The sequence below is a fragment of the Entelurus aequoreus genome, linkage group LG02 (genome assembly GCF_033978785.1).
Source record: "Entelurus aequoreus isolate RoL-2023_Sb linkage group LG02, RoL_Eaeq_v1.1, whole genome shotgun sequence".
NCBI classification, from domain to species: Eukaryota; Metazoa; Chordata; class Actinopteri; order Syngnathiformes; family Syngnathidae; genus Entelurus; species Entelurus aequoreus.
In genome coordinates, this window is record NC_084732.1 from 76,682,194 (window position 1) to 76,694,986 (window position 12,793).

Sequence of the window (12,793 nt, forward strand, 5' to 3'; positions counted from 1 at the left end):
GGATGGACGTTTAAAACAAAACTGTTATTATTAATTAGTAAGTATACATTTTTTGAGCCATTTTAGAGAAAATCATATCATTGTAGTAAATTATGCGAATTACTCGATGATGTCATGGTGACCACGCCCATAGCCACGCCCATAGCTACGCCCCCACCGCCACAGGTATCTTGGCAGTTTATGGGAAACACTGTAATATTAGTCCCCTCGGCAACATAATGTTATAATTTTATATCTGCTGCATGTCTTTAAGGGCCGATAAAACAAATTCAATCGATGTGTCAGTGTCTGCTGCCCATTTCTTTAATGACGTTAATTGTTCATGGATATGAAAGAAACGTCTTGCAGTACCCATTTCCTGCTCGGAATTTAGTGCCAGGGCGCACCTTCGGCGCGCTGTAAAGTAGGTTCCGTTGTAGATCACGATCACAAGGTAAAAAAAACCTGTCAGCTCAGTCGCAATAATTTACCATAGAATTTACAGTGTTTTTTACAGCATTTTACTGTAAATGGAGAAAGAGTACCACAGTATTTTTACAGTGAATTAATACTGTAAAATCTACTGTAAATGGCAAAATGGTACTAAAGATTTTTACAGTGAAACCTTTTTATTTTTGCCAGGATTGTATTGTCAAGAAAAAGCAGTACTGTTTTTTCTATTGACTGTAAAATGCTGTATAAAATGTTTGTCATTTCTACAGTGTACAATGTGATGGATAACTTGTGGTATCCATTTATTGCTCGCATCTAGCGCCAGAGCGCGCCTTCGGCGCGCTACATAGTGGGTTATGTTGTAGATCACACTGCAGGACCGCTTCTAGAATGCCTTTAAAAAGTGGTACATATTGGTCTGCTGCATATTTAAAAACATAACAAAACACCACAGGTGATAACATGAATGTGCAGTAAATGAGTGTCTCCATGGTGACAGCACGTAGTATACGCAACAACCTCATTTAAATAAGGCGGTTTGCAACAATTACCAATTGTACACGCTTACCCAGCAGGCACAAGACATTGATACAACGTTGATTATACATACATGTCCTTGAAAACTGAATTTGAAACAACATTGCAAAATAGTCGTATTTGTAAATTGAGACAACGTTGATTTCAAAACGTTGGATCCACGTTGTTGTGTGGGAAATTACCAAATTCCAATGGTCAAATCAACGTCACAACCTGACGTTGAATAAACGCCGTCAAAAAGCATTTTATTTTTAATGTTGTATTTGTGTTATAGAATTTTGGTTGGGAAATGACCAAAATTCAATGGTCAAATCAACGTCACAATCTGACATTGAATAAACGTCGTCAAAAAGCATGTTGTATTTGTGTTGTAGAATTTTGTTTGGGAAATGACCAACATTCAATGGTCAAATTAACGTCACAACCCAACATTGATTAAACGTTGTCAAAAAGTATGTTGTTTCAACATTAGGTTTGAGTTGCTCAACGTCAGGACCTAATTCAACACGTTCTCAAGGTTATTTTAATGTCTTGCACCTGCAGGGTTAGTAGATCATGCGCAACACACCCACTAATTGTCCACCCAATTTTATAGTCTGCACACAATGTCTAGCATGGGTATTTTGATCTTGGTAGATCAGGCCCTATGTGTTTGTCTATGTGAGGTGAGGTTAAACTTAAAGTAATATTTCTATTTTGACGATCTCATTAAACAGCACATTCATTTGCATTGGTTTCACTTTCTCACAAATTGCAGGTGGTTTTGGAGTTTGGCTTAAATAATGGAGTCTTCTGAAGACAGTATAGAAACTATCTTGAACATCAAAGTAAATATCACTCGTGGAACCAACATGGTGAGTCAGGAGTTTCATCTGCTTCTTTTGAATTGTTGTCCTTCATTGGGAGGCTATGATATTGTTGGATTACTAACACACTGTTTAGTTTCTATGTGCACTCAATCCAAACAATATTGTAGATCACGTTATTACATCCGTATTTTCCAAACCATCGGGCTCACCGGATTATAAGGGGCACTGCCGATGAATGGTCCATTTATGTTAATTTTTCATATATTAGGCGCATTAAAGGAGTCATATTATTATTATTATTTTTATAATTTGAAAACACTTCCTTGTGGTCTACATAACATGGTGACTCTTTGGTCAAAATGTTGCATAGATTATGTTTTACAGATCATCTTCAAGCCGCTTTCTGACAGTCGCTTCCGGATGCGCCGTTTTGTGGGCGGTCTTTTTTACGTGGCTCACCTTCGGCAGCGTCTTCTCCCCGTCATCTTTGTTGTAGCGGTGTAGCGTGCTAGGATGGGAGTGGAAGAAGTGTCAAAAGATGGAGCTAACTGTTTTAATGACATTCAGACTTTACTTAAATCAATAACGGAGCAGCATCTCCTCATCTTGAAACAACAACACAGGAAATGTGTCCCGTGAAAAACCGTCCGACCGGAACTCTAATAACTGAAGTTCCTTGGGTGAATAATTTAAACTCACTACACCGGTATGTTTTAGCGCTTTCATGGCGAGTTTACTGACAGATATAAGTAGGAATTTTACACTACTTTATATTAGAAATGGCAACAGCGGAGGATGAATGTCATATAACAAGAAGATAGAGAAAAAGAAGAATCTTATCGACTACGGTGTCGACACGGACTACAAAGGCAGATGCGCGCAATTTTTCAGGACTTATACAGATCCCAAATACAGATCAGCAGGTACCAGAAGGTAAAAAAAAATGCTTTTGCACAACATTGCAAAACAAAACGCCAGATAATGTCTTACCTTATACACACACCATAATAATACTCGTATGTTTAATGCGCCGACCATCCTTCAAGCGGTGCGGCTTCATAGCTTACCAAAGTCGTACTAAAACATTTTGATAGATTTTTGAGCGCCGTGTTTAATGTTCTATATTTTCAGTGGAACATTTAAAATGTTGGTGTTGTTTACTTGAGACATATTGCCATCATAGTGCAGCCTACACTTATCTCTTATGTTTGACTGCCATCTACTGGTCACACTTATCAATACACCATGTACCAAATAAAATAGCTTAGAGGTGGGTAAGCTCAACCAAACTTATTCCTTACATTAGGCGCACCGGGTTATAAGGCGCACTGTCGAGTTTTGAGTAAAAAAAAAGGATTTTAAGTGCACCTTATAGTCTGGAAATATGGTACTATTTCCGCATCCATTTTTTTTTCTTTAAGCATGGAAAAAAAGCAGGAAACCTCCAAAGTTATCTCCGGGTGGAGGTCAACGGTGTGATGGTGGGAGAGTCTGAAAGGAAGCCAGTGGACCCTGCCGCCCAGTACATCGAGTATGACTACGCCTGCAGCTTTGTCTGCTGCGATGGTGTGCTGCCTCTCAGTGACATCCCCCATAAACCAGTCATAGGTACAGTAAGTGCCGTTTTTTTACTCAAATACAGCTTGATCAGCATAACTAGACTGTACTTTACACAAAATTAGCATCACTTCAAACATGTAGTTCCGTTTTTCTGTCCGCGTAATAAGGGTAAAAAAATTGTGTGCGGTAATTACAGTATAGCATAAGTGACCTGAGTTACAGAAAGCACAGCAAATATTATTTTTCAAGTAGCATGCATGACACGAGTTCCATAAAGCAGGTGTCCCCAACCTTTTTTGCTCCAGGCATTATTTTCACGGACCGGCCTTCCACGTGTGGCAGATAAATATAGCAAATAAGTGCATGAAAAATGAACTCACCATAACGTTCAATTAGTGGGAGCCTGTGGCCTTTTCCTTTTGCAAAAAAACTCTCCATAGACTTTTGTTTTTTATTCATTTTTGCTAGAAGTAGGCTTTTTTTTGGCTTTAGTATCTGATGGGTGATAGGTGATACATCACATTCAAGGACAAGAGCATGGATATATAATAAAGCTCGAAATACAAAAGCCAAAACCAGTGAAGTTGGCACGTTGTGTAAATGGTAAATAAAAACAGAATACAACGATTTGCAAATCCTTTTCAACTTATATTCAATTGAATAGACTGCAAAGACAAGACATTTATTGTTCGAACTGAGAAACGTAATTTTTTTTTTGCAAATAATCATTAACTTATAATTTAATGGCAGCAACACATTGCAAAAAAGTTGGCACAGGGGCATCTTTACCACTGTGTTACATGGCCTTTCCTTTTAACAACACTCAGTAAACATTTGGGAACTGAGGAGACCAATTTTTGAAGCTTTTCAGGTGGAATTCTTTCCCATTCTTGCTAGATGTACAGTTTAAGTTGTTCAGCAGTCCTGGGTCTCCTTTGTGGTATTTTACGCTTCATAATGCTGTACCACACATTTTCAATGGGAGACAGGTCTGGACTACAGGCAGGCCAGTCTAGTACCCGCACTCTTTTACTATGAAGCCACGCTGTTGTAACACGGGCAGAATGTGGCTTGGCATTGAATGCTAAAATAAGCAGGGGCGTCAATGAAAAACACGTTGCTTGGATGGCAACATATGTTGCTCCAAAACCTGTATGTACCTTTCAGCATTAATGGTGCCTTCAGATATGTGTAAGTTACCCATGCCTTGGGCACTAATACACCCCCCATACCATCACAGATGCTGGCTTTTGAACTTTGCGCTTTTAACAGTCCGAATGGTTCTTTTCCTCTTTGGTCCGGAGGACATAACGTCCACAGTTTCCAAAAATAATTTTAAATCTGAACTCGTCAGACCACTGAACACTTTTCCACTTTACATCAGTCCATCTTAGATGAGTTCGGGCCCACCAAAGCCGGCAGCGTTTCTGGGTGTTGTTGATAAATGGCTTTTGCTATGCATCGTAGAGTTTTAACTTACACTTACAGATGTAGCGACAAACTGTAGTTACCGACAGTGGTTTTCTGAAGTGTTCCTGAGCCCATGTGGTCATATCCTTTACACACTGATGTCGGTTTTTGATGCAGTACCGCCTGAATGTTGGTTTTCGGCCTTGCCGCTTACCTGCAGGGATTTCTCCAGATTATCTGAACCTTTTGATGATATTAGGTTGAAAAGGATTTGCAAATCATTGTATTCTGTTTTTATTTACGATTTACACAACGTGCCAACTTCTTTGGTTTTGGGTTTCGTACTTGCTATTAGCTACCATAGATTTCTATGGATTTCTATTTCCATTGTCAAAGTTATGTATACATATTTTGTGCAATATAACATACAGTACATAGATACACTAATGTTAGCTTTTTTTGGTCCAATTTTCCATGCGTAAATACATCTGTTATTGCGAGCTACTTGTGGACTGTTTTCACTGCTGGACTCTAGAAAGAGGTTCCGCAGCCTCCGAAGCAGAACCTCCAGGTTCTGTAACAGCTTCTTCCCTCAAGCCGTAAAACTCTTGAACGCATCATAATTAAATTATCCCCTCAACTATCCCCAAAATGGATTAACTCGCTGGAATAAAAAAGACAATATAACATACATCCATAAACGTGGACGCATGTGGAAAAGTGCAATATATTTATCCGTACAGTAATCTATTTATTTATTTATATATATATATATATTTATATATTATTTAAATATATTTATTTATTTATATATGCACCTTATTGCTTTTTTTTTATCCTGCACTACCATGAGTTTATGTAACAAAATGTTGTTCTTACCTGTGCTGTAAAGTTCAAATTTGAATGACAATAAAAAGGAAGTCTAAGTCAAAGTCTAAGTCTAAGTCTGTAATAGGACTATGTGCAATAATACCAGCACTTTAACTTATTAGACCAAAGTAGATGTGTATTTTCTTCATTCAGCACAATTATTATATGCAACAAATTAGCACTTCCCCTTCTGCCTTATGCAATTTAACTGCTATGGTCACTTTGTTCCTGATCTGCCCTGATCTTAGGTCATCAACCTGCCGCGGACTGCAGATGGAACCTAGCTTTTAGCTACGATTTGGCACCTCGGTGCCGGTCCCCGTACCGGTGGTTCGGGACCAGTGCCATAAAGTACAGTTAACATTCCTTTATGATTAACATAAGTGACAGTAGTTGTTCTTGAAACTTCACATACAATCATTCAATTGTCAGCCTAATCTTCTCCAATTTGAGAAAATACAGAACACCTTTAATCCAGCTGGTGCGGCAAGGAGGCACTGTTGCCTTTCAATTTAAAACAATGAGTTTTCTAGCCAATAAAATAGCGAATGCTACAAGATAATTTTTTGGATTTGCTAAGGGTGGATGACCGAGGTGCTACTACCCCAAATAGTCCAAATATTCCTTTTTAATTAGCATGAGTGACATGAAGTACAGACAGCACAGCAACTATTTTCAGGTTGCATGAATGACGAGCTACAGACATCACAGAAATTATTATTTTTCAGGTATCATGAGTTACAGAATAATAAATAGTAAGTGATAATTTTTAAGTTTGAAAGTTTTGAATAACATTAGTTGCAAAAAGCACCGCCAATACACATTTCCAAGTATCATGAGTTCCCGAAAGGACAACAAATATTCCCTTCTAAGTAGCATTAGTGACAAGTTACAGAAAACATGAAATACTGCTTTTCAGGAAGAATGAGTTACAGAAAGCACCGCAAATATTTTGGGGGTAGTAGCATAAGTGACGTGAGTTTTAGAAAGCACAACAAATATTCCTTCTCAAGAAACATGAGTGACACAAATTACAGAAAGTACAGCAGATTTTCCAAAAAGGTTTCATAGAGAGGGTCTCAAGGTGACTGATACCACCTTCCCCTCTGTGGCCCATAGACAATGATTTCAGTCTGCTCTGAGTTAGCTAAAGAAAATAGTTTTTCATCCAGACACTGATCTGTTCAATGCAGTGACAAAGTGAATCGAGTGTCATCCGCATAGTTGTGTTGGGACACATTGTTGCTGCGTATTAGCTGACCTAGTGACAGCATGTATAAATTGAACCCCAGGGGTCCTAGGATTGACTCCTGAGGAACCCCACGGGTCATAGCCATTTTGTCTTAGACACAGTTAACAATTACATAGTACGTCCTGAGCTCGAAATAGGACTTTAGAGCAGTTGTCTAACCTCTGTAATAACGAGGCTACTTTTCATCACTGTTTGAATGTAAATGTTTTGTTTTGTTTCAGTGACCGTGATAGAGCTTATTCCTGAGAAGAAAAAGGTGGAGGCAAAAGTAATAATCCTTGGCCAGGCAGTGATTGACCTCCTGCCGCTGCTGGAAGGTAAAATTATGCTTTTGATAACACTTGATGGATGCTTTCTGATACATCGGTTGAGATTTACATAGTATAATAGGAATTTGATTCAACAAATGAATAACTAAAATGGATTATGCACGAAGACTGCGGCATACAAATGAGAGCTTTTGCAAAAATAATAGTTTGCTTTCTGTTTTCAGGGGAGTGTAGCTTCTCATCCTCAGCTGCTGTGCATGTAACAAATGCCCCCGTAGAAAAAGGGGCTATCCCAGGGGTCAACACTAAGGTCAGTTAGCTAATTGTATAAATATACATATGAACACACGGCTGCATTATGTGCATGTGCGTTATGTCCAGGGCTCACACCTAGGTCTTTACATATCCACCGATTGGGAGTTAAGGCCTGCAGTGTTAGCCACTGAGCTAAAGGCTACAGGATGTCAACTCAGTGTTCAGCACAGCTTTTTAGGTGTAAGGTAGTGATGTTTATGCAAAGTACTTGCCCAGTACCCACTAGCACTATAAAAATTGTGACCTTGTAAAGTTAATACTTAGACGCCACTTTCACATAGCTGAAAAAGGGTAACCAAAATATTTGAAATAGATAATATAATTGCATTCCTATACCACTTCAAACTAAATGACAATGGTAAGTTTTAATTAATAAATACCATTCTGACTGTCAGCATTATCACTATCATCTATCATTATCATTATTTACCATGAATTGATTAACGTGGACCCCGACTTAAACAAGTTGAAAAACTTATTAGGGTGTTACCATTTAGTGGTTAATTGTACGGAATATGTACTGTACTGTGCAATCTATTAATAAAAGTTTCAATCAATCAATCAATCAATCACCAACTGGTGAGGAACCCCACAGGTCTTAGCCTTTTGGTCAGCGAAACAGTTACCAATTTCAACAAAGTATGTCCTGTGATCGACATAGGACTTGAACCGGTTAAGAGCAGAACCAGATGTACCCACCCAGTTTTCTAACCTCGTGTAGTAAGATAGTATAGTCGACTGTGTGAAAGACAGCGCTCACGTCCAGCAGAACTAAGACTGAGACTTTTCCTGCATCAGTGTTCAGATATCATTTGTCACCTCGATCAGAGCAGTTTAAGTGCTGTGGTGGGGCCTCCAGCCTGATTGGAAAGTATCAAACACATTGTTATACAGGAGAAAGTCACCAAGCTGTTGGTATACAACTTTTTCTAGGGCTTTGCCCATGAATGGCAGGTTTGATATTTGCCGATAGTTGTTCAGCACTGTGGCATCAAGGTGACTCTTCTTTAAGAGGGGCTTAGTTTCTGCGGTTTTTAGGGCTTTTGGGAATGTTCCAGTCAGAAGTGAGATGGTAACAAGATGAGCAAATTGTGGTCACAGACTTAAAAAATCTAGTGGGTAACTCATCAAGGCTGCATGTTGATGAACTCAGACTGTGGATGATGTCTTCGACCGTTTTGTCAGGCTATGTCTACACTAAGCCGGATAACCCCTTAAACTAATAATTATTTGGCCTAAGCCCCGTTTCAGCCACACTAAACCAGCGTTTAAGGTTCCCCTCCTTGGACAAATTTTTACACAGGTAAGTGCGCCGTGTATTTCTTGAATCTACGGCTCTTAGCTTTGTATGGACTCATTGATCGTTTACAAACTGAGTTCGGAGAGGAAGTGACCAGAAGTGACGTCAGAAAGAACGCGCCACAGCCAGCTTCATAATAAAGTGGTTTCGTAACTCGGAGCTAAGCACTGGAAATATGGTGGCGAGTCATCCAGACATGCCCGTGTTTCTCATTGTTCTACATGTACAGACGCTTGTGGAAATCACACATGAATACCTTAAGAGAAAGCGATTGCAGCTATTTCCGATACAACACATCTCAGACGGCAAGAAAACTTTCGAATGTCCAGGTCAGCTGTGATTCTACTTACCGAAAAACTCCGTCCATTTGTCGAAGGAGAGAATGCGAGCTCCCGTGGATGTGATAAAAAAGGTAGCGTGTGCTTTGTTATACCTGACCGACGAGGGAAGACTACGGAAAACGGCGAATGCCTTTGGACTGGCAAAGCAGTCTGTATCAGTTATTGTCCGCCATGTATGTCGCGGATTCAACGTCTAAGTCCAGAATATATAAAGTCACCAAAAAGGAATGGACAATGAAGGTGAAAGTAAAAGAGTGAGGAGTGTCCTGACCATATACTGTATCTAGATCCCTAGATTGTTTGTTGTGAAATGTTCTTTGTCACATTATGTACTTTCGTGTCCAATAAAGATTTGAATAATTTATGATGGCTCAGGTGTGATTCACTACAATAGGGCCCCACAGCACACTGGATTCCAGTTAATTGAAATACCACAACACTGGATATTGTTCAAATAAGTTAAAATTTAATTTGAGAACTTGCACACAAAGCAACACTGGAGGTGACTAAGACGTGCTCATTTTCCGCGCATGCATATTAGGTCGCATTGCGCCGGCTGACGGAGGGGGGTAAGGGGGTCTTAAACGACTATTGTGTGTGTGTGGACAAGGATAAGGTTAGGTGGGATTTACCCTGGATAACCTTAGCCGGCTTAGTGTAAACAGGGCCTCAGTGAAAGGAGTGAAATGTGTCAGCTCTAGTTGACTAGCTGGCTGCAGAATAGCTATTACTTTTCCAGGAATTATTGCATTTTTAATGCCTTGAGCTTTAAAATAAGATAATATTGCAAACTCATTGCACTTTGATGTAAAATAACAAACAAACGGGGAGACAGGGCCTTCTCTGTGGTCGGCCCTAAGCTCTGGAACACTATGCCCCTCCATGTTCAAACTGCTTCCACAGTGGAGTGTTTTAAGTCTCGTCTTAAGACCCACTTTTATTCTTTGGCTTTTAACACTACGGGAGTTGTGTGGTCTTCTGTCCTCTGTTGTCCTCTGTGGTTTTTTTAAATACATTTTGATGTCTATTTTACTGTTTTAATTGGTTTTACCCTTTAAAATCTTTTTTAATCATATTTATTTTTTATATTGTTTTTGTATTGGTTTTCTATTCATTTATTCTTTCTTTTTATTCAGTCATTGGTGTAGCATAATATTGTTTTTAATATTGTTTTTAACGTGGCTGTGCAGCACTTTGGAAACATTCTTGTTGTGTAAATGTGCTATATAAATAAAGTGGATTGGATTGGATTGGATTCCATTGGAAGTGAAATTGGAGGGTTTGGAAATCCGTTTACTGTAGCAAACAGGACACAAGAGTTGTTACTACAGTTTGTAATGTTTTCAGAAATTTTTTTATCTTTTGTTCTATGTAAAATCTGGTTGAACACATTTAACTTTTCTTTGTAAAGCTCATAATGAGCTTGGAGCTTTGACTTGCGCCGTTTTCATTCGGCTCCCTTTTTGTGCCCAGACCGAGTTTTAATTCCTCCCTGGCACCTTTTGCCTACTTTTAACCATTCTAGCCTTGACAGGAGCAATGGTGTCCAAAACATTTACAACACTTGATTTATATGAGTTCAATAGATCATCAAAACATTAGAATACGATGTGTTTTCAAACCTAACCATTGCCACAAACTGTGTCCGTATGCTGTGTTGGATTAGATAGCAAAAAACGTATTCAATACTTTTCACAATCCAGTCTTATTTGTATCCAATAATCCAGAACCTTTAACCCACATAGCACCCGTTTCTGGATGTGTCTGTGAGTGTGTCAGCTCCAATACTGACCGAAGAAGAGCTTTCGATTTCCAACCTAGCCAAGGTAGTTTTGGAGGCTGCCTACTCTCTCCCTGAAGCGTTCAGTCAGAGTTCTGGGCCTTCAGCCCCTCCATACATATGCACTGCTGCAATGGAGTTACCAACTACTGCTGAGGTTAGTACTATTATACTGTCAAGTTGCCCTACAAAAGATATCAGCCTAAAGTCTACAGTGCAATGTCACATAATAGCAGTATTACTATGAGGAAAATTAAGTTATTTTCTTAACACCATTACCAAGTAAGTGAGTCCGTTTTATCATGTTTCTCTTACTCCAGAAAGATCAGTTCTTATTATTCACTGAAGGCCAGCTGAAGCTGGGCGGGCACAGGGAAGAAGATGGCAGACAGATGAAGAGGCCGCACCATGCCCTTCTGGCTCCAGGGAACCAATTCCTGCCAGGAGCCTTTGTCCACACCCAACCTATTGATATTGAAGATGGCGAGCTTACTGGCTTAAAGGTACAGTGGAACTTGGTTTAGTAATTTGTTTCAAAGTGTCTGACGAAGACCCAATCGTACAAAAGCCGAATGGATTTTTGCTATAAGAAACAATATAAATCAGACACACACAAATATCGACAAAAAACACATTTTTTGGAGAATAATTATAGTTTTACATGCAAAAACACTATGAAATACATTTATATGATTAATTAATTGGATAACCGAACAATTGACATTACTTTTACCTTTTATTGAGGGTTGGCTGAGACCAGGATGAGCCAAGCCAGCGAGACCACCTTCGTACTTTGCTACATGCTCTTTCTTAAATTCAATAAGCAAACACACAAGTTTTTTACGCACAGTGTTTGGGCGTACAATGTATAAAAAGCAAAGCTAGATTTGGGTGAACTTTTTTTTGGAAAACCTCATTCTACGAAAAGTGGGCTGTACGGCAACAGAGGTATCACTGTACTTGCAAAATTCAACCAAAATCTAGGTAGATTGATTGATTGATTGATTGATTGATTGATTGAAACTTTTATTAGTAGATTGCACAGTTCAGTTCATATTCCGTACAATTGACCACTAAATGGTAACACCCGAATACGTTTTTCAACTTGTTTAAGGCGGGGTCCACGTAAATCAATTCATGGTCAGATAGTATTAATCACTAAGGCCTTCTTTATGCTGCAGGTCAATTACAATAATTTACCCATATGTGACCTGTTTTGGATTTTCTTTATGTCAATGTGAGCAGTGCCATTCCGAAATGTTCAAATATGAACCGGGCATCTTTTGTATGTGGATATAAATCGGATATGTATGCGATGCAGCTGCAGGCTGAACACTCTGGGCACATTTATTTGACCAATATGATTTCATACGATATAAGCGTCAGAATTCTTCACCAAAATAGGCAATTGCAAAAAAATAGGAGAAGAAAGGATTTTATTGTCATTGCACTTAAAAAGTACATGACATTAAAATTTTCAACACTGACCCGTTCAAGAGCATACATTCATTGTGACAGAACAGGAACGCTGATGGGTCGCCACTATAGGGTGGCGCCCCGTAAAAGGTAGGAAAAGGTGGACACTGGGGGAGGAAAATATGTTCAAGAAAAATCGATGCTAGACTTGGCCCAATGGGGACGAGCACATGTTTCGACACAGAAATTACAGGGGTGCTCAATCTGGGGCCCAGGAAAAAAAAACTTGATAGCTACAAGACAGGACAAGACGTGGGGTGGGGGTCGAGGTATACCGCCTTTGCCTGGAGCCGAGAGAGAAAAGTTAAAAAGAGTAGAAAACAGACAATGTTTTTAGGAACTCACGTCAATGTTCCATCACTCCTGCCTCCCACTGCCCCTTTACATGCTCTTCGGAGCAAACATTGAAGCAAATGTCCAGAAAACTGCTAGAGCCAAAATG

The 12,793-nt window shown here is 39.3% G+C and overlaps 1 protein-coding gene across 3 annotated transcripts in view; it reads left to right on the forward strand.

Moving 5' to 3' along the window:
• The window catches only part of LOC133639391 (cilia- and flagella-associated protein 70-like), a 59,417-nt gene that overhangs the window by 2,650 nt on the left and 43,974 nt on the right, over nt 1-12,793 (forward strand). For 2 of the 3 annotated variants that reach the window (XM_062032679.1, XM_062032669.1), the window contains exons 2-7: nt 1,727-1,823; nt 3,200-3,386; nt 7,092-7,187; nt 7,364-7,449; nt 10,841-11,032; nt 11,196-11,378. In XM_062032679.1, the coding sequence (XP_061888663.1) occupies nt 1,752-1,823; nt 3,200-3,386; nt 7,092-7,187; nt 7,364-7,449; nt 10,841-11,032; nt 11,196-11,378 (816 nt within the window). In that variant the 5' untranslated portion in view covers nt 1,727-1,751. The remainder of the gene's footprint in view (nt 1-1,726; nt 1,824-3,199; nt 3,387-7,091; nt 7,188-7,363; nt 7,450-10,840; nt 11,033-11,195; nt 11,379-12,793) is intronic. The other variant, XM_062032687.1, reaches the window with a different exon arrangement.